This window comes from Aedes aegypti, chromosome 3 (genome assembly GCF_002204515.2).
Source record: "Aedes aegypti strain LVP_AGWG chromosome 3, AaegL5.0 Primary Assembly, whole genome shotgun sequence".
NCBI lineage: Eukaryota > Metazoa > Arthropoda > Insecta > Diptera > Culicidae > Aedes > Aedes aegypti.
The window spans coordinates 24,361,557-24,383,994 of NC_035109.1; the positions used below are offsets into that span (position 1 = coordinate 24,361,557).

The 22,438-nt window shown below is 38.4% G+C and overlaps 1 protein-coding gene across 9 annotated transcripts in view; it reads right to left on the minus strand.

Moving 5' to 3' along the window:
- The window catches only part of LOC5576668 (non-canonical poly(A) RNA polymerase protein Trf4-1), a 110,358-nt gene that overhangs the window by 85,007 nt on the left and 2,913 nt on the right, over window positions 1-22,438 (minus strand). For 5 of the 9 annotated variants that reach the window (XM_021852327.1, XM_021852325.1, XM_021852333.1 and 2 more), the window contains exon 2: window positions 1,331-2,532. In XM_021852327.1, the coding sequence (XP_021708019.1) occupies window positions 1,331-1,878 (548 nt within the window). In that variant the 5' untranslated portion in view covers window positions 1,879-2,532. Of the gene's footprint in view, window positions 1-1,330; window positions 2,533-13,295; window positions 13,446-14,000; window positions 14,248-14,289; window positions 14,505-22,438 lie in introns of those variants that run through there. The other 4 variants (XM_021852328.1, XM_021852330.1, XM_021852326.1 and 1 more) reach the window with 4 other exon arrangements.

Sequence of the window (22,438 nt, forward strand, 5' to 3'; positions counted from 1 at the left end):
GGATTTTCAGTAATGCTCGTGACATAACAAGTATTACTGCTCGTCAGTAATGTAAGCAATCACGGTAGCCAACACGTTTTCGCTGATATTCGGCAGTGCTTCCCTTAAGGCCAAGTAGTCCGTCATTCGTTTTGGCAACAATGATGACTTTTCAGCATGCATTTCAAAGTAATAAAACTCAGAAATCGTGGGATGAATTAGCACGAATATTGTTTTCCTCTAAGGTTCACAACCACATCTACACTAGGGCACCCATACCATTAGGCGTGATAACCACTATTGTATGTATGCTCAAGGATCTGTTCGGTATTACTCGGAAGATTACTTCAGGAATTCGTTCAGTGATTCTCTTTGGATTTCCTAAGGAGATCGTCCAAGAATTTCGTTTCTTGAATGTACAAGAATTAAACCTAGAATTTTACTTAGGATGTTCCAGAAACTAATACAAGGATTGCATCAGATTTTTTTTCACAAACTACTCAAAAGATCGGTTCACAAATTTCTCACGAATGTCCTATATCCTCCAAAAATTCATTCAGTTATCCTCCCATTGAATAATCTAGAATTTCGTTCACGATTTCTATTCATGGCATCTGAGAATTTAAGCAGTCATTTCTCTAGAGATGCAACTTAAAATTTACTCGAAAATTGTCGTTCAAAATTCCTTTCAAATGTCAGACAGGAATTTCTCTAAAGATACCCGTAGAAATTATACTGCTCACACTTTTATGAGTTACCTTGTGACGATTATTAATCACTCTGTTTCACATACAATGCGAAAATGGCAACTTTGGCAAAGAAAGCTCTCAGTTAATAACTGTGGAAGTGCTCATAAGAACACCAAGCTGAGAAGCAGGCTCTGTCCCAGTTGGGACGTAACGCCATAAAGAAGAAGAAGCATATGAAGAAGCCCGTAATAAAATTTTATAGAAATAATGATAAATGTGAAAATAGGAGTAACTTCTGATCTCAATGAACAGTTTTCAAATTTGTAGAGAAGATGCTTGTAAGTATATCTCATGTTTTTTTTTCATATTTTGAATGCTTAATGTAAATATGATCGTTTCTTAGCTGTTTTACAATTTGTTAATGATACACTGCTGGCGAATACCTATTTCAAATCATGTGAATATCCCTTCAACATAGCTCAAAAGCTTCAAATTACGATTATTTTCGATTACCAGTTTGCAATACTTTCAAATTCACAGGGAAGCTGCTACATTTTTCGAATGATGAGTGCCGCATTGATACGAATTTTTTTCGTTAATAACGCTCCCAGACCCACCGTGTATGCTCAATAGAAATGAAAGTATGGTTCTCCGGTACTCACCCTAGGATTCCTCGTCCGTACTTGTAGTTGTTCGGACGCCACGGACACCCGCCGTGCACTCCGATCAACCGCATGGGCTGCTTGTTCATGTTGTAAGTACTGGCTTTGTTGTCCACCGTGCTGCCGGCTTTCTTCCTGGTCGGATTATAGTTCTTCTCGTTGTTGTTGACTAGAATAGTGCCCCCATTTCCGCCTCCACCGCCCCCCGTCGGTGTGTTGTTCCCGTTGTTGCTGTTGATGTTGTTGTTGTTGCTGGTGGTGTTGGTATTGTTGTTGTTGTTGTTCTCACTTAGCGCATTAGTGTGATGGTGATGATGATGATGGTGGTGGTGATCTTCCCCACCCCCACCGGCACCCCCCGCGGCCACGATGAGCCGATTCTCGATTCCACGGTTCGGTTTCTCCGTTCCGGCTCGTTGAGGCTTTTGGTTCTCAACCGGAACGGTCAATGGAGGATTCAACTCGGACATAGTCTCCCAGATTTTCATCCACTGATACTTGGCTGGTCCTTCTTGCTCTTCCTGATACCAAGCGACCGCTGGATCCATCTCACGAAATAAAACACTCGGTTATGGATTTGGCGGGGCCTGACCCGGGTTGATTCGAAGTTGTTGGTTGGTTCCGAGACCGCACCAACAACTCGCACTCACTTAGAATCTTCGTCTCCGTCGATTCGCTTTCTTCTTATTCTCTTCACCAAAATGCACCTCAGGTTTCCCACCCAACCCAACAAAAGGCGCTTTCTGGCTGGTTGATTGAGTGACTTCCGCCCACTTGCAGATATTCACAACCCCACACACAGGTCAGTTTTTTGAAGACCTTCGCTCACCGTCACCGTCACCGACTTTTTACCTTTTAGCGGTCGCCCGTAATATTCAATTTCGATTGTTTCCGAGACTCGCCGGGATTTCACTCACACATCCATGCTTCGGGTCCTCTTCTTCTACTTCTTCCTCTTCCTACTCTGCTACGCGCTCTATTTGCGTCGTGGGTTATCACCCAAAAACCAAAAACTGCACACACTAAAATTTTCCACCAATGTCCATTCTGTACCCGTAGCTCTGGGCGATTTTCACTTTCACGAGACACTATCTCCACGGGAGATCCCTTCGATCAGGTCCTTTCTACCTTCCACAGGAAAGTTCACCACTTAAAGCACTGTATTCCTTCGGCAGCACCTTTCTTTGCTTCTGTTGCTGCTGCTGCAAAAGATGAGAGGCATGGTTGGTTGGTTAGCTCACGCGAATATGAGTGTAAAATGCGCGCTTAGGGGTTTTCGTCGTCGTCGGTTCGGTTTCGGTGATGGTTGGCAAGCAACGATGGACGGCTAACTGCGCTGTCCGTGATTCGTGCCGTGCCGTATAACATATCTCTCTCGCACCGTACCGTATTAGCAGCATGGCACACGAACGTATAATATTGCGCACATACACGACACTTGGCGTGCACACTTGGGAGAGGAGTGCGAAGATGGATGGTCATAATTGAAACTGCCTCCAAATCAAAGGATTTTTCTAGCAAATGCTACAAGATTTTGTTCAAGATACCATAAGGAATTCAACTAGGATTCTAAGGTCTAAAGATATAAGCATATATCCAAATAGTGCTCCAGAGATACCTCTAGGGATCTAGGGATTTTTTCATAGATTTCTGGAGGAATTCATGCAGCGACACTTGCATGGATTTTCTTAGGATTTTTACAATGATTCCAATTCAGGGTTCATTTAAGAATTCTCAATTTCTTTTTCAAATCAACGTAAGGGACTGTCCATCAATTACGTAAGACAATTTTCAGGATTTTTAAAACCCCCAAAACCCCATCCCTTCATAAGATTTTTTGTATGAAACCCAAACATAAATTGTATGGCGCGAAAGAAATCTCAACACCCCCCCCCCCCCCCCATCCCCCCATTATCCCTTATGGGATTAAGTAACTTTCATACGGCTTTGAGAAAAATAATTAAGAAGAATCACAGCCGGTCTTCTAAAACTGTTTTAAAATGAAAAACCTTTTCAACATTTTTTCACCGTGTACATCATTTAAATTTTGCATACAATCAGCTCGCGCTCAAAAACAAAATGATAAGCCGTTTCATTCAGTTACTTTCGCCGTTTTTCTACCAGAGTAAAATCAGCTCAAGTAGTATTTTGTTTTGATTCGTGGTTAAGTCACTTTGTCTCTCCATACAACGGAGCGGTGAAAGTAGGGTTGGTTTGCGAACGTTGAAATTCTTACGTATGCCGTTTTGTAATTTCGGAATTAAACGTTCTAAAAGTGAAAAATCTTGTTGGGTAAGAGCGAAACGTGTGGATTTTCGTCTGCGAAATACGTAGGATCAATAAAGTAAGTTTGTTCACTATTCTGACTTGACTATTTGAATAAGTTTTCGAGAATTATCGGTAATTTCTTTAAGGACGTCTTCAGAAATTACTTCGGTGATTCTTTAGGAATCGTTGATTATTGGCCAGTGAAAAAACAATTTCAAATTCCCGATTTTCTACAGGAATTTAAACAGGATGTCTACTCATTAACAGAAATGAAATTCCCTGATATTTCCAGGTTAAAAAAATAATTTCCTTTCAATATAAGCTAAATTTCAAAATATGTTTCACTGCATTAAAAAAAAAAAAACTATCTGTTTGTTCTAAATGTGCAAGAAATAAAAAAAAATCGATTTTCTTTAGTTTCTGAAAGTGCCTTCCATAATCAGAGTCAGTTTTGAAGTAAATAATCTATTCGAACTTTTTTTTTTTTTTTTTTTTTGTCGGTAGCGATAGGGGTAGTACTGGCACTCTTAATCTGCCCTAAGCTCCTTCCCAGCATTTGCTTTTATAAGCCTCTATTGCGTTCATCACACAGACGTTCCTAAGCAATGTTGCTCAAATGGTCACTGTGTACGCTAGCAGCAATCAGCCCTTGCCGTAGTTTTGCAGTCTAGTAGTTCAGACTACTATCAAACTATGATAAGGCCTGAAATGCTACTAGAGTGGTTAAAGTGAAGAACGAAATAGTTTTATTTAAAGGTCCTCATTCCCCATTTCATTTCATCACTCACTATCGTCAATTTTATTTTCGACACTATCACGTATATCACCGATTATCACTCATCAACTTTCGTAATACACTTCAGATATACTTTCTATTATATCACTTTTCACATCACACCATTTTTATATAAATCTGTTAGCATTACCATCTGTTAGCATTACCAAGTAATTAAAGGTATTCAATTTAAATGTATCATTATTTTTGTTGCTGTAGACATTAAAAAAAAAATCACTTCGATCCATTCTTCTGCACTCGCTGTCATTACATATTAACACTTTTATCATGCACGTTTGAAGAACTAGGCAATTATGTTTATATTCAGAGAAATGATTGCACAATGTATTATGGCCATTATTAAATTAGTAGAGTTCACATCATTATTATTATATTTTTAACAAAACTATCAGAATCACTTAATTTTCAAATTTTCATCACTATAGATTTAATATAAAATCACTATTAGCACCTTCACAATCACTAAATTTAATAACGACGAGTGTAACGCACAGTTCCACCAAACATCCATTCTTATGTTGCATTATAAAACGATTGATCACACGTTGGCTTCGAAACTTAACCACCATTGCTGATTAGTACAAAGGATGCTACAGCTCGTGTAAACGAATTGAAACATCAAACAACCAGCACTGGTTTATAAGTAACTAATGAGCCCTGGCGGTCCCTCCGTTCGAAGAGGACCTGATAATATGCCGAAACATATTAACAGATCCTCCGCCTGAATGCAGCCGTTTCATGATAGATCATGAACCGTTGGAGGTGTGCCAAAGTATTGGGAAGGTGATATGTTTCACAGACGGGTATTATTATGATGCACCTTCTACTTTGGCACCGTCAAACCCTGTGATCGTGGCCAGGGTAGTAAATAATCTATTCGAACTTAAGAAAATAAAATATTTTTTCCCTTAACAAGAGACCCAGAAAATTTCTGTTAAGGGCGTATTTTTGCAATGATGATATCCTTGGGAAATCAGGGCTGGCAGTGACTGACCGTCTAGGAAAAAACAACTTTAGAGACCTCTCTAGCTGAAAAACAAACAATTAAAAACATAAGGAACCACGACATGAGTATTCGATCCCGCATTTGAACAGGCATTCCTTTGAGAATATTTCTAAGACTCTTTTTAAAACTCCTCGTGATATTAGAACACGTATAACTGCTTGCTTTACAATATATTTTTTTTATATATTACTCCAAAGATCTCTTCAGAAGTTTGATTTGTGATATTTCAAGTAATTCTTCCATGAATTTCGTTTAAGATACTATCATGAATTCAATTTGGTTTTTTTCTAGGAATAAGGAATCCCTCTAAAGCTCGTTTAATTCTTCCATTTATCGCCTTAGCAATTCCTTCAGAAATTCGTCAATTTTTTTTAATTTCCTAAGGTCTTCAAAAAAAAATTTCCAATCATACATCAAGGGATGTTTCAAGGAAAAACCAAGGAAATTTTTCAGATCTCAGAGAAAATTTTGAAAAAAAAAATCCGCGTGAAAGAAAATTCTAGAGCAATCGATTATGTAAGTAAATATGCCTTGATGAACTCCTACCATAATCTCTGAAAGAACCCCTGAATTCTTTATGAAATTCTTTCTAGGATTTTCTTGATGAACTACTACGATGAATGAAGAAATTTCAATCTCTAAATAATGTCGCACAAGATTTTTTGGAAATCCTTAAGAAAAAAAACTGACAGAATCGCCGAAAAGATTTGTATACGAATGATCGGAGCATCAACTGTAATAATTGGCATAGTGTTAACTGAATGTTTGAATCGCAGCAATAATATTTTTTTTTTTTTTATGAAATGCTGGAGAAAAGTCGGTTTTTGGAGTACTTAGTTCCTGAGAGTAATCGTAGATGCATTTTTAAAATAATCCCCATAAAAACGTCTTAAGGGGGGTCCGTAGCCTTGAGGTTACGCTTTCGCTTCATAAGCGGAAGGTCATGGGTTCAATTTCCAGCCCCTCCACAAAAAAACCCGTCCAGCCACCAGAAGACGCCACACGGAGGATCGTGCTGATCCTCCGTCAGTATCAGATGGTGACTCAGACAAACTGACCCACTTCGCAGGCAGCTAGCCTCAAACGACTCAGGAACACGGCAAAAACGAACCACCGCAAGAGCAATGGACTATGGCCTATGGAAATGAAATCGATTGGACTAAAGCAAAGCACTCTTCTACCTGCTCGGCGTGAGAGAAAAAAAAAACGGATGTTAGGGATTATTCTAGAGTTTCAAACTAAATCTCGAAACGATTTTGTTTTCAAAAACTTTGAAATAAATCTTCGTGAAAGAACTCATATAGGATGATTCTACCCCATTACCCCGAATGCCATTTCCCCGAGTCCCATCACCCCGAATTCCATTACCCCGAATGTACCATTACCCCGAATTCCATCACCCCGAATGCTATTTCCCCGAATTCACAATTATCTTGACATGATCATATTGATGACATTTCCCCATGATTTCGGAATTCGGGGTAGCGTCATTCGGGGTGATGGGTCGTTCGGGGTTTTGGAATTCGGTGTAATGGCGTTCGGGTTAATGGCATTCGGGGTAATGGGATTCGGGGTAATGGGGTAGAATCTTTTGTTTTTCAAAGTAATCTCTGTGAAGAAAATTACTGGAGGCCGTAGCGTTGGAAGAATTTTTTGGATCAAATTCAGAAGAAATTCCTCTAAATATCCCTTGAGAATTCGCATGGTATCATTCTTGGTCAATTTTCCTTAGATTCCTGAAAGAGTTTAAGAAGGAATCTCTAGAGAACTTACTAGAAATCCTGAAGCATTTCTCGAGATCTCAGAAAAATACCAAAAAGACTTAACAGCAAAAATAAACTTTTTAAATACTTGCATCAAAATAGTGACCAAGACTCTAAGAAGAGATATATTTTGTACCTGTAATTTTTGCTTTTTTTTCTATTTGGGTTGCTGGATTTACCAACTTTTAAATCTCAAACTCTACACATTTTACGTTGAATAAATAAAAATGACTAGAGAATTTCAGTAAAGAACATCGTTTTGATCGTTTTTTTGAATAAAATTTCCTGATAAATCCAGGTTTTTTCAGATAGTAGACACCTTGTTAAAAAATATTGCCGGCTAAATTAAAGGCTAATTTACCTAATTTACGAATTTTTACCATTTCGAACGGATTCAAGTATGAGTTTTTTGGTCATACACAACAGCATTCCTATTAGAATTAGATGAAAATCAGATTTTTTTTGCCGCACATTTCAATTATGTAGGCTTAGAGGCGTCAACTTTATGCAAATATTGAGGGGTCTGTGCAGCCTACGTGCTGAAGACGGTGTAAATTGTCTCTCTCTCTTTTAAAGTCAAGAATAGGTTTGATTGTTTTCCATTTTCCATTAAAAGTCTTAAGTTTCGAAATTTATGCGATTTGTTCCAAATTATACGATTCAAGATTATGATATGTTTCGGTTATATAAGCCAATTGTTGATAACTTTGGAAAAATAAAGATACGCTGCCTATAATTGCTATTTGCAACATGACATACCTTTAGCAATGAAAAACTGAAGTATTAAGTGGAAGCATTTTTTTTGGTAAGATTCATAGAAAGTTGTAAATGCAATCGATAAGAGCTTCGCGAATTGCAAACTTGATTAGAGAAATGTAATTGATAGCATCTAAACATTGTATTTAGTAACATGAAAATCTTCATGAAACGTTATGAAAAAATCACTATTCGTTAGATTTTTCTTCATTGAAAGGTTTTTGTTGTTAAATTAATTTCTGGTTATGAAAAAGTCTTTATTTAGACTTTTTTTTGAAATATCGCTCAATTTAGTTCCAATTAGTAACAATTGTATAATGATTCTATTTCCATATATTCTCCCCGGCTTTATTAAGGTGAAACATTTCGGAATCCAAAGAGACTTGTGCCCCTTCTCACGTTTTCGAAGTCACTAAACTGAAAAAATATTTGTCAAACGTTTCTGATCTTCTTATTCTAAGCTTTCTGCTTGTACACAAAGCCAAAATAGAAAGTGCTCTGTTATTGTATGGTTTCTTCGCAAGATTAGCGAAGTTTGAAGTTTTAGTGTAATCATAGAAGTTTTAATTCAAACTGTTTAACCTTAACTAGCCTGGGATTCTGAAGCTATAGTAAAAAATATAGAGATTGTGCTGGTTGGTACATCAACCGGTACGCAAAATTTTCCAGATAAAATTGAAATTCCCTTATATTTCTCGGTTTTCTACCGGTGAATTGAATTTCCCAGAATTGAAAATTGAATTTTTTCATATTTTCCGGTACATTGGTTACCCTGATTGGAGAGTATTTACAAAGATATTTTCTAGAAATTTCTAATCTAATACATTTAGTGAACTTTCCACGGTCTTCTTCTGGAAAATTCGATAATTTTTTTTCATTTTGCAACCAGAAATTTCTCTAACGAAACCTTTAGAAATTACTCCAAAGATTCCTCAAGAGATTTCTTCCAAGATTCCTTCAAGAGTTTACCTAGCAAGTGAATTCGATGACTTTCTGTATCTAAAATCATTGTTCTGCTCGTTAGTCAGATCAATTCTAGAGTTTGCTTCTGTAATCTGGTCGCCATATGATGCAGTGTGGATTGCTAGAATCTAATCGATTCAGCGTAGATTCGTGAGATGCGCATTACGTAGCTTACCATGGTCTGACCCATTACGGCTACCGCCTTACGAGCATCGATGCGCACTGCTGGGTATCGAAACACTAGAGGAGAGGCGAAAGATGAACCAAGCCGTCTCTGGTGCTCAACTTCTTCGCTCCTAAATAGACAGCCCAGCATTGCTTCGCCAGCTTAATATATACGCTCCTCAACGTGTGCTGCGTTCTAGACAACTACTGTATCAACCATCGAGGCGAATTACGTATGGATTCAATAATCCCATTGACACGATAAGCCGGAGATTCCAAGATAATTACAATTTGTTCGATTTTAACATCTCAACTAATACCTTCAAAAATCAGTTACGTAATCGCTAGGTCTAATGTATCCTGTTAAGTGTTGTCCAAGAGTTGATGCTTAGTTTAGTTTAGTTTCAATTTTATTCATTAAAAGACCTTGATGTCGGATGAATCTTTAATATAAATACAAAGAGTTGCTCCACATGTTTGTTTTACAAGTGCATCAAAGAAATTCTCCAGGAAAATAATGCAATGGCTTTTCTATGAATATTTTTAAGATTTTTGTTTGATGCTTTCTTAAGAATTCAACAGAAATTTTCTCTGAGGACGTATTCAGAAGTAATTTTAGTGATTTTTCAAGGTTTCTGTTAGAAACTTCCACAGATTTATCTGTTTCTGCAAAATTTGATACAGTAGTTTTTCCATGATTTTCCTTCAAAACATATAATACACAATTTAGTACTACTGATTAAAGAAGAGTCAGACATTTGTAGGTTATCAACAAAATTCAATTTTTCAAACCATTTTCAAAGATACAAAACTATTTTGCAAGACGTCAAAAACCTTCTTTGTGTGTAATGGTTTTATCTACTATCCAAAAATAGAGCTATTTGAATTTCCAAGCTATTAAAAAATACAAGATATCTCAAAGGGTATCCCGCCCTGAGATGGAGAAGAAGAAAGAATGAATCTTTGAAACAGGCCTGCCCGACCTTTTTGAACCGCGGGCCAAATCTCAGAAATAATTTTGTGTCGCGGGCCACATTTTTAAACGCACAAATATTCCCATGAAAGCCTGTAAATGAAGTTCAGGCATTCTGCTGGCCATTTTCAAAATCTCTTTCAAAATTATATGATAATTTAGTCCAAAATATTTAAAATAGAATCTATCCTAGAAATTTTTAATCCTGTGAGAATAATACTAGGGATTTTTTTCAATCGTACTCCGAATTTTGCCGAAATGCTAAAAGGTATTTCGAAAGAAACCTGCTCATATTTGTATTACAAATTCGTTTAGTGTTCTGTCAAAATGTTACATAGCGTTATGTTGTAATCTTCTCCAGGATTCTAGGAAATTATGTACTGAGTTCGTTGAATATCCTGGCTTTGGAATCCTGTTAAAAATACTGTGAGAATCTTGCCACTGTTAAGACTGATTTGCTGCTCACAAGGACAGTAATCGCCTATCTCGATGCGTGGGAAATTACTTGCATGAAATGGTAAAGAAAATCACATTTCTTCAATCGCAGTACTCAGTTGAGAAAAAATGTCATTTCAAATGGGACTCGCTCTCTGTAGGAATTTTTTTAGCCCGTCCACTCAAGGAATTGCTTTACTTTTCTTGAGCGAAACAGTATACTTAGCTTTATCCACAAAAGTCGTGTCCAGAATTCTTAAAAAAACCTGTTCACGATTTTGTAAAATGCCCGCCTTTTCTATAATCCTATCAAGGATAAATGTCGAATGAATGAATGTAGAAGGAAGTCATGGTAGAAACATTGTTGAAACACTCAGAATTGGAGATTTTGAATTTGAATCATCCATAAAATTCAATATCTAAGAAGGTTAAAAAAAAAACAATTTAAATAATTACTAAGGTAGAATATGATATTGAAACTAAATTGAAAATTGAATAGGCTAAGTATGTTCTAACTTTGGGTTGGTAGAATATTCAGCGGCAAAATATAAGAAGAATCTTTGAACCCTCCGCTGGCCGGATAAATGAAGGCTTATTTCTTATTATTCTACTAGAATTTAAGGGCTAATTCCTGTGAATGAATGTTAAAACTACTTGTATTTGATGATAACTAGGCTTTGATTCGTTCAATACCCTTCGAAAAACGAACGTTTTAAAATCTCGCCTCACACATATGTCACCTTCTTAGCAGTTTGCTTAAGGACACCCATTCCAAAATTTACGTTTTAATCCAGTAAAACTACTTCAACCGATGAATGTAAGTTTCCTAGAGAGCACAAATGAACAAATTTAGCTGGTGAACAATCAAATCCATAATTTTAAGTTGGAAATCGTGTTATTATCACTAGGTTTATAACTGGTACAAAAAATGTATGGGAATTGAATCATGGCGTTACTCTGGAAGCTGCTAGTTCACATTTTTGTTCAGTGAAACAAAATTAATTAAGGTTTTTCAATGGGTGACTTCCATGACGAGACGGTTTGGTAAAGCACTATCCTCAAAGTTTGTGCTCAACTACCAGTATTTTTAGATCACACGTACGATAAAGTCCGCAAGCGGCAGCTGCTGACTTCATAAATAATTGAGAAAGCATCTTCAGCGATGTTCATTTTTTTAAATTTTCGCTGTTTTTAAAATCATGAACAGGGAAAGTAATGTGAGTTCATTGATGCTTTAAATCCTTTTCAAAAAATTATTTGTTCATATGAACCCATTGCGATAAATTGATTTAGTATCAATTTAACGCAACATTTGGAAAAATGTATTAGCAATCACTTCTTTACTAATTGGCGTTTCATTATCAATCGCTGTGGATGGCATTTGAGTTTATTTCGTGCATATAATCTATAGTCCACTATTGAATAACTTTTATGGCGAATGCTAGGAACACTATTGTCATAATTTGTACAAATTATTGTAATTTTTAGAAAGCTGTTGGTTGATTCATCTGTTTTTTAAGCCTTCAAACTAGTAATCAAAACTAACAAGTTATGCTTACGTTTTAAAGAAACGACTCAAATCGGATTTGTTGACTTTTTGCATCCATAATTGGTGCACCTACCCTATTTAAACGAGCTAGATGAAAAAAAAAAACAAATGATCTGAAACCATCAAAGGGTTTTTGTCCAGTGAATGAAATTATCGCGGAAATGAGACGAAAATAGGCATTCTTCAAGCAAACCCGACAATTAGTTGCCGCCTTTATCTGCGAGAAACAGATTTCGTGAACTGCTATAATTGTTGATTATTGTATTGACGAAAAGCCAAGATCGATCCGATCATATGATCTGATCCAACTTTATCGGCTCTAAACTTATCGCGATAAGTATCACAAGGGAGATAACAAAAATGTTTGCCGCTGACGGGGTTCGAACCCATGTCCCTGAGCAAAAATGTTTTCAAAACGCGCGTGTACCATAACCACTACACCACGCCAGCTGAACGAAGGGGGAGAGAAATTTGGTATATATAAAAGCTACATGCGGAAACGACGGAACAAGAGTAGAAAAAAGGGAAGCCAGCTTCTCGTTGCTGGCGAGTGGCGATAATATAAATTTGCTGCTGCAGATCTCGTGAGAGCACACTCTCCCAGTGCTGGCGGGTAGGATATTATCACACGTCTCTTTTCTTCGGAAAATCAGCTTGAGCGATAGGTTTATGATTATCGCCGTGACCGATAATTTCACTCCCTGGTTTTGTCTGGCTCCAAGGTATAAACCTCCGTTTCAGCCCACAACTAAATGAATGGATCATTGAAGATAGTTTTTGCAAGTGCTCACCGCATCAAAACAAAGGCGCCACTGTATATGAGATTTAAAATTGTGACAGCATTGCTGTTCTGTCAAACACACAAGGCAATGGTGGCGCTATCTATGCTTTCCATAGCTGCCGTTTTGGTTATTTTAATGATCCATTCTAACAGCCTAAGGGTCATACAAACTTTCCAACCACCCATTTTTGACCATCTCATCCTGACCCACTATTCCACAGCAGCCATCTACCACCAACCAGAGTATACCGACGACGAGACGACGTACGCCCGAATGGCGCAAGCAAACAGAGTAGAGCAGCGTGTGTGCACTACTCCCAATAATGTAGTAGTAGTCCATCTCTTTCGTCCGGCCGCATGCCGGCCAGTCTCTGGGGCCGAACTGTCCGGTCCCTTTCACTCCCTCGTCTGCGCTTCGTCCGAATAAGCTTCGATCGGAGGAGCACATGTGCACCACATATTAATTTACTATCACTTTGAGAATCGGTTGATTTTTATTGCGTTTCTCACCGACACGACGACATCACACACCACCCCGGACCCCAAACCCCAATCTCAATCCACTGGTCCACTCTGTCCAAGTTCACAACCACTCGGTAGCTCTTTTTTTTTTCTCGAGTGCGAATTTCACTCTTTTTATTCCTGATGGGTGGTTTTCTTCCCTCACGGTAGTACCGTGTCTTCCAATTGGTGATTCGTCTTCAATTCTCGAAAACTTATTCAAACAGACTCAAGTCAAAAAAGTATATAAACTTGCTTTATCGATTCTACGTGTTTCACAGATGAAATTCTACACATTTAGCTCTAAACCAACTCGATTTTTCACTTTTAGAACGTATACTTTCCGGATTTACAAAACGACGAAAGTAAGGTTTTCAACTTTCTCTACCTAACCACTACTTTCGTCGCTCCGCTGTATGGAGAGACAAAGTGACTTAACCACGAATCGAAACAAAACACTACTTGAGTCGATTTTACACTGGTAGAAAAACGTCGAAAGTAACTGAATGAATCGGCTTATCATTTTGTAATAATTTTTTTGTGGAAAACATCAGGAACTCCCTAGTTTTTTAATGCGAGCTTATTGTATGCAAAATTTAAGCAATGTACACGGTGAAAAAATGTCAAAAAGGTGATTCATTTTAAAACAGTTTTAGAAAACAGGTTGTGATTCTTCTGAATTAATTTTCTTAAAACCGTATGGAAGCTACTTACGTCGATTTGAAAAAGTAATCGAGAATTCTTCGTATTATTCTTCGGCAATTTCAATCCGCGAACGCATTAACAGGAAAATTCGTAGCCTCAGTCAATGTCTCGACCCAGGAGCTCTACCACCAGGTTGATATGACGAGTTTCGGAGGCCACCACAAGAGCAATTTCACACCTTGTCACAAGAGATATAATCAGCGCACAGGAAAAAAAAAACTGCCCTTTAAATTTGACGAGGCCCCAACTAATTATTGCACACGCACACCACAAAATCACATGGTCGGTCCTACTACACCTTGGACAATGGATCCCCAGGTTTTTTTAGAAGTTCACGGATATTAATCACCACTGCACAGCGAGAGTCGGATCTTAAGTGGGATGAGCTTTCGGCAACTAAATAAACTGGCCCCGTCGTAGACTAGATCAACTCAAAAAAGCAGCATTCGTTCGTCCGAGTTCGCAATGAGGATGGTTTCCCTGCCTGTCTGCCTGCCAGTGCCAACCTGCTTCGGAACAGTTTGACAGATGATGAAAATCCCCCAAATCCACCATCACTCGGTTCAGAGTCCCCCACTCGGCCCCCCTGTTGCTCTTGGGCTCCAATAATGTGCGATTTATGCAAGAGTGTGTGTTGTGGTGCGATACAGGAATGAACAGCAATGCCAGTTTAGGGTTTTAAATCACTTAGCCCGATACATGGATAACATGTACGTGTACTACTATTATGAAACTCCCCGACTTTCTCTGGAAATTTATCCGGAGAATAAATTTTCAAGTATTTCTTCAAGTCCTCCGAGAATTTTTTTCAGATATTTCCACGATGAAATTTTGCCTTTGCTTATTAGAGGAATTTCAGTAGAAAGCGATGATGTCCGTTGCATGATATTAGCGACTGAGGAATACATTTTCTCAACCTTTTTCCAGGAATTTCATCAGAAACATATTACGGTATGAGGCCAAAATTGTTTCATCAACGACCTTATTAAGGAATTCATTAGTTTTATTCACGATACCACCAAGAATTAACTCTGGATTTCGTTTAGGGATAAGCTCAGAAATTACACCAGAAGAGAAATTACTTCAGAAATTGTTCTAGAGATTGAATCATAATTTTTTTCAGGAATTTCTCCAGAGATTCTTTCGCAAAGTTCCAGATCCTCCAGGACTTGGAACTCATCATGTGATTCTTCGATTTATTTCCCTAGGATTTCCTCCAGTATTTGGAACAAGGAGTCAATGATTCAAACAGTTATTTCTCCAGAGATGCCTCCATTAATTTCTTAATATTTCATACAACATTCTCGTTCAGGATTTAAGGTAACACTGGAACAGGCTTGATTATACTCCTCAACATCACTAGAGTTCGGTCACATGTGCGAACGGGCGCATGGTGACAAGCATTGGAAGCAAAATTTTTGGATGTTCCATACAAAAAACACGACAAGAGGAAGGTCAAAAATGTCGTGATTTAGCGTAAACATAATTTGTGTACTATCCCTTACCAAAATGTGTGCATTTCTCGATAACTTTTTCAAATAGACGTAAGTAGCTTTCATACGGTTTTGAGAAAATTAATTAAGAAGAATCACAACCTTTCTTCTAAAATTGTTTTAAAACGAATCCCCTTTTTAACATTTTTTTACCGTGTACATCGCTTAAATTTTGCATGCAATCAACTCGCTTTAAAACTCAAAGTAGTTTCTAACACTTCCCACAAAAATTGTATGACAAAATGATAAGCCGTTTCAATCAGTTACTTACGACGTTTTTGTACCAGTGTAAAATCGACTCAAGTAGTTTTTTGTTTTGATTCGTGGTTAAGTCACTTTGTCTCCCATACAACGGAGCGGCGAAAGTAGCGGTAAGGTTGCGAAAGTGGAGAATCTTACTTTCGTCGTTTTGTAAATCCGGAAATTAAACGTTCTAAAAGTAAAAAATCGAGTTGGTTTAGAGCGGAACGTGTAGAATTTCGTCTGCGAAACACGTAGGATTGATAAAGTAAGTTTGTTAAGTTTTCTGACTTGAGTCTGTTTGAATAAGTCTTCGAGATTTTACTCTGTAGCCAGAGTAAAGTGTAATCACTTGGCAAAAGCGGCTTTACAAACATTACTGCCTTGCCTCGATGATGCTGAATCTGAAACTAACTATTAGACTGTCCCTTAAACAAAAAAGTTGTAAAACTCAACGGGGCACCCCCCAGATATAAGCCTTAGGGTAAGAAAAACGCTCTCTAAAAATTTCAAATCAATTGATTGCTTCACCAGCTGGCGCATTCGATTGGAAGTTGTATGGGATATTCGTCTCAAATATATTGAAAATTGATCCTATGCCACTGTTTCGTTCCGTATACTAATTGTTCGCGTTCAAATAAGCCCAGAACTAGAACACTAGTTGATACCCTAATGAACATAATTGCAGAAAGTTGTATCTGGATTTAATCTCATTTTCATTACTCTTTCAGTTGTTGAAAGTTAGGCTTAGATCAGCACTCTCGTACAGTCACTTATGTGCATGCGACATGTGCCTCAGCTCGCCCAGCGTCATAGGTGGCTATGATGCGCTTAGTGGCTACCTCCAAGCTATGTTGAAGAAATACAAGCAGTATTACATGATATACTTCAGATAGTTAAAACACCAACTTTATTAATTTTGATCATGGTACAATCTTCTACAATATTCTTCGCTATTACATCAAGTAGTGTTTTTGATATTCTGGGTCCAATTGAACGCGATCATCAATTTCCCTGAACCAAACAGTACATGATGTGATGTTGCTCATATGTTTGAGCTGAAAATCCCATATTAACTTCAATTCAAATGCGCCAGCTCATGGAACGACCAATTGAGCTGAATTTTTCAGAAAGGCTTCGTCTAACCCCAAGGAATAATCCTAGGGGGTACCCCGTGGAATCATACAACTTTATTTTTTTTCCCATACTGAGCTGGGCCAGTCTACTAACTATGCTGCCATCAGTGCGGACGAAATTGTCAAAAAGAAAGAAAAGAGAAGAGCACACAAGGAATAGGGGCGATCAGATTAGAACAGTTCTTGACAACACTGTTCCTCCAACCAATCAGGAGTTGAACTCTCAACTTCCTGTCTCAGATATTTGTAAACAAAATGGCCAGCCCTTCCTCACCTGCCCTTCCTGGTTTTCTCCACAAAGTAAGCATAATAGGACACCTTAGAGAATTGAACTCGCCTTGTCCCTTACCTATATTTTGTCTCACTCTAACAATTATTATCAAAACTCTGCAAAAGCAAATCTCGAGTTTTAGCGAACCGATAAAGCTGAAAATTTAAGGGGTATGCACTACATATGAGGTAAGTTCAAAATTTAAGAAAGTTTGAAAATCCCCATATCTTCCTTACCATTCTAACTATGAAACTAAAGTTCCGTGAAATTTTCAGCTTTCCGGGTGGTGATTTAAAGGTGTCTCTCTGTGATTTTTGTGTGTATCTCCTTAAGGGTTACAATTCTTCCGGATATTTTTAAACGATTTTCACACAATTTAATTAGGACTCTACTAGAAATTTCTCTGAAATGCCTCCGAAAATAACTTCTGGGATTCTTACGAGAATGCCTCTGGGATTCTTGAAGAAATCACCTGAGATGCTTTCGAAAATCCTTTGGAAATATGTACTTTTGGATATCTTTCGAGAATTCCTCTGAAATTCTTCTAGAAATGCCACTATGGACCGATGCACGGGTTCACGAATTTGACGTTTGAGCGGTGCCGAATTCACTCGTTGCCATGGTAACGTAAATAACACGGCACCGCTCAAACGTCAAATAGTGAACTCGTGCATTGGTCCATTATATTTATGTCATTATCCTTGAAATACTCTGAGACTCTTCCAAAATCCTGTTGGAATTCCTTCGGATATCTTTGAAGGATTCTTTTAGAAAACCTTCTGTGATTCTTTTGAAAATATTGAAGAGGATCGTCCAAATCCTTATTACTAGATTTTTTCTTGCAGAAAATCTTTCCAAATGATTTCTAGGTCCTGCTGGAAGGCTTCAAAACATCTTTCGAAGATTCTTCCAGACACTTCTCTGGAATTTTTCAAGACCTACAGGAAGATTTCTTGAGATTCTACCGTAAATCGTTTTGGCATTTTCACAGAAATACCATTGGGATTCTTCGGGGAAAAAAAATCAAAAATTCTTCAAAATATTTTCTGAAAATTATTCTGGGAATTGCTTTGGGATTTTAGAAGGATTTCCGGAAGAATATCAAGCCGATTTGCGAAAGATTCAAGGAGAAATCACTGAAAGAATTTCAGGAGGATTTCTAAAGGAATTATTTAAGGATTCTCCACACTTAAATTATTTTACGGATTTCTGTGAAATCTCAACAGCTGAACGGTTCGGTAAAATAAAGTAACGGAGTACGGTGAATTTTCACAGTATTCGGTAAAAATTCACCGGAATCCGTAAGACTCCGATGAAATTACGGTGTTTTATTTCACCGAACTGTTCAGCTGTTCAGATTACGGTGAAATTCACAGTAAGAGATTAGTGTGTCGTAACAATCTGAAAATATGTCATGAGTCGCAACTGATTAGCCAATGAGGAAGAGCTCACCGAAGCCCCTCTTGAGGACTGCTGGAGTGGTGTCAAAGCAGCCATTTTCATGGTGCCATTGAGTTCGTGGAAGGAAATCGACGGAACGGTTGGTTCGACGAGGAGTGTCAGACGGTTTTGGACGAGAAGAATGCAGCGTGGGCGATTATGCTGCAGCAAGGCATCCGTCAAAACGTGGAACGCTTTAAACAGAAGCAAAGTCAGCAAACCCATCTATTCCAGGATATAACGCGCCGCGTAAGTTCTACAAGAAACTCAATGCATCCCGCAAAGGCTTTGTCCCGCGAGCCAAAATGTGTCGGAATAAGGATGGAGGTATCTTGACGGACGAAAGTGAGGTGATTGAAAGGTGGAAGCAGCACTATGATGAACATATGAATAGCGCAGAGGAGGAAGACCAAGGCAGCAGGAGAAATGGCTTCATCGATACGGCGGATGAGGGAGACGTGCCAACTCCCACAATAGGTGAAGTTAAGGATGCTATAAAACAGCTCAAGAACAACAAAGCAGCTGGAAAGGATGGTATTGGAGCGGAACTTATTAAAATGGGCCCGGACAGGTTGATTACTTGTCTGCACCGATTGATAGCCAGGATCTGGGATACAGGACAGTTACCGAAGGAGTGGAAGGACGGAGTAATATATCCAATATATAACAAGGGTGACAAGTTAGAATGTGATAACTATCGAGCGACCACCATTCTTAACGCAGCCTAAAAAGTGCTTTCCCCGATCGTCTTCCGCCGTCTATCGCCGATTGCAAGCAGATTTGTAGGAAGTTATCAAACTAGTTTCATGAACGGGCGAGCGAAACAGACCAAATCTCTATGTTGCAATACATCCTCCATAAGTGTCGCGAATATCAAGTCCCTACGCACCACCTGTTCATCGATTTCAAAGCGGCCTATGATACCATCAGTCACGAAGAATGGTTTTCCCGGAAAACTGACTAGACTGATCAAGGCAATGATGGATAGTGTACAGTGCTGTATGAAGATATCGGATGCGTTATCGAATCCGTATGAAACACGCAAAGGACTTCGACAAGGCGTCTTTCCTGCCTCCTGGTCAGTATTGCGCTAGAAGGTATTATGAAACGAGCGGGCTTCAACATGCGGGGCACGATCTTTAATAAATCCAGCCAGTTCATCTGTTTCGCTGACTACGTGGACATTGTCGGTAGAACGATCCAGGATGTTTCTGAACAGTATACAAGGCTGAAACGTGAAGCAAAACGGGTTGGGTTGAAAGTGAATACGTCGAAGACGAAATATCTGCTGGCTGGAGGAACCGAGCGCGATAAAGCTCGCATTGGCAGACGCGTGATGATCGACGAGGATGAGTTCGAGGTGGTGGACGAATTTGTCTACCTCGGATCATTGATAACGTCAGATAACAACTGCAGCAGAGAAATTCGAAGACGCATCATTGCCGGAAGTCGTGCTCACTACGGACTCCACAAGACCTTACGGTTTGGTAAACTTCACTTCCGTACTAAGTGTACCATGTACAAGACGCTGATAAGACTGGTAGTCCACTACGGGTATGAGACGTGGAAGATGCTGGAAGAGGACCTGCAAGCACTAGGAGTTTTTGAATGACGTGTGCTTAGGACGATCTTTGGCGGAGTATGTGAGAATGGCGTATGGAGCAAAAGAATGAACAATGAGCTTGCGCAACTCTACGGTGAACCCAGTATCCAGAAAGTCGCCAAAGCTGGAAGGGTACGATGGGCGAGACACGTTGTAAGAATGCCGGACAACAATTCTGCAAAAATGGTGTTCACCTCGAATCCAGCCGGTACAAGCCGAAGAGGAGCGCAACGACCTAGATGGTTTGATCAAGTGGAACAGGATCGAGAAACTGGAGTCTAGCAGCCATGGACAGAGTTAGTTGGCGTAACATTGTGGCGCAGGTCATGTCTTGAAGGACTTAGCGTCATCAAAAGTAAAGTAATCTCATGAGGATTTTTGGAAGAATTTCAAATGGACTTTGAATGTATTTTACAGTGATATTCAAAAGAATCCCAGAAGTTGTTTCGCAAGGATCCCTGAAAGATCAGAAGATTCTTAGAAAGGTTTCCGAAAGAATCTCAGAGTTAATTTTTAAGAGTCCCAGAAGAATGTCCGGAAGATTTCTTAAGGAATTTCTATTTAAATTTATGAGGGATTTTCAGAAGATTTCACCAAGGATTTCACTTTCCTTAATAGATGTTCAATAAAACGTCGATGAATATTCATCAATTCCTTATAAAACTCCATGCATGTACTGAATATTCGACAGAGATGTTGGAACCAGTCGAAAAAGGTTTGATTACTAAATAGTTTAGCTCCATAATCACTGAATACCTGACCAGATATCAATATTTGGTGTATCGCTATTCTTAATTCTAGATGATTTTCAATAAAAAAAATTAAACTTGAATATGCATATAGCTTTTTGGGGAATGGTTTTCTAATGAATTTTACAGAATCATATTCATTAGGGTACATTTGAGATTTCTCAGAAGATTCCTTCAGGAAAACATTTGTTTTAGAAATTTCTCAAACAAGGTTTTTTCAGGTATATTTCCGAAAAGTTGACTGTAGATAGAATATTTTTAGAAAATATTTGTTAAATTTTAGAAAAAAAAATATCTGGGAGATATCTCTAGCACAAATGCTATATAAATCACCGATGGAACTTCTGTGGAAAATCCTGATGAACTAGGCTAAAAAAAATATGCGGATGTCTTAGTGTATTTCACTGGAACTTGATAAATAAATGTCTAGAAACAGCTAAGCTAATAATTTAAAAATAATCAATCATTTTCCTGTATAATATCCCGAAGGATTTTCTGAACGAATTCCTTGAGAAACATTAAGCGGAATCCCTAAAGAGACGTATGTAGAATTAATTGTTGTAGTATTTGTTGGCGTGAAATCTTAGATGAAATTTTGAAGAATCTATTTAGATTTTACTTGAGTTATTAGAAATTACACAATGTATGACACCGTATGGCATGCATTTTATGAAGTAGACCATGCTAATTTCAGGGACCCAGATAGCCGTAGCGGTAAACGCTCAGCTATTCAGCAAGACTAAGCTGAGGGTCGTAGGTTCGAATCCCGCCGGTCGAATCTTTACGTAAGAGAAAATTACTCGACTTTCCAGGGCATAGGAAAGCTTCGTACCTACCACACGATATACACATGCAAAAATGGTCAATTGGCAAAGAAATCTCTCAGTTAATAACTGTTGAAGTGCTCATAAGAACAATTAGCTGGGAAGCAGGCTCTGTCCCAGTTGACATGTAGCGCAAGAAAGAAGAAGAGGAATATTTATTATTACTAAAGCTGTAATCACAAAAAAGCTGTAATCACAAAGAGCTTTTCATACACGCTTGAGGGCCAACTAAATCAGCAGGTCCCTCCTCAAGTTTGGAGAAAGACAGCGTCGACAAATCTATGGCTGCTAGAGGGTGTTGGTACTGCGAAAATACGAATCATCAAATCTCGAAAACTTATTCATACAGACTCAAGTCAAAAAAGTATACAAACTTACTTTATCGATCCTACGTGTTAAGCAGGCGGAATTCTACACGTACCGCTCTGTACCAACTCAACTTTTCACTTTTAGAACGATTAATTTTCAACTTTCGCAACCTAACCACTACTTTCGCCGCCCCGCTGTATGGAGAGACAAAGTGACTTAACCACGAATCAAAACAAAACACTACTTGAGCCGATTTTACACTGGTAGAAAAACGTCGAAAGTAACTGAATGAAACGGCTTATCATTTTCTTATAATTATTTTTGTGGGAAATAATAGAAAATACCTAGTTTAAGAACGTGAGCTGAGTGTATGCAAAATTTG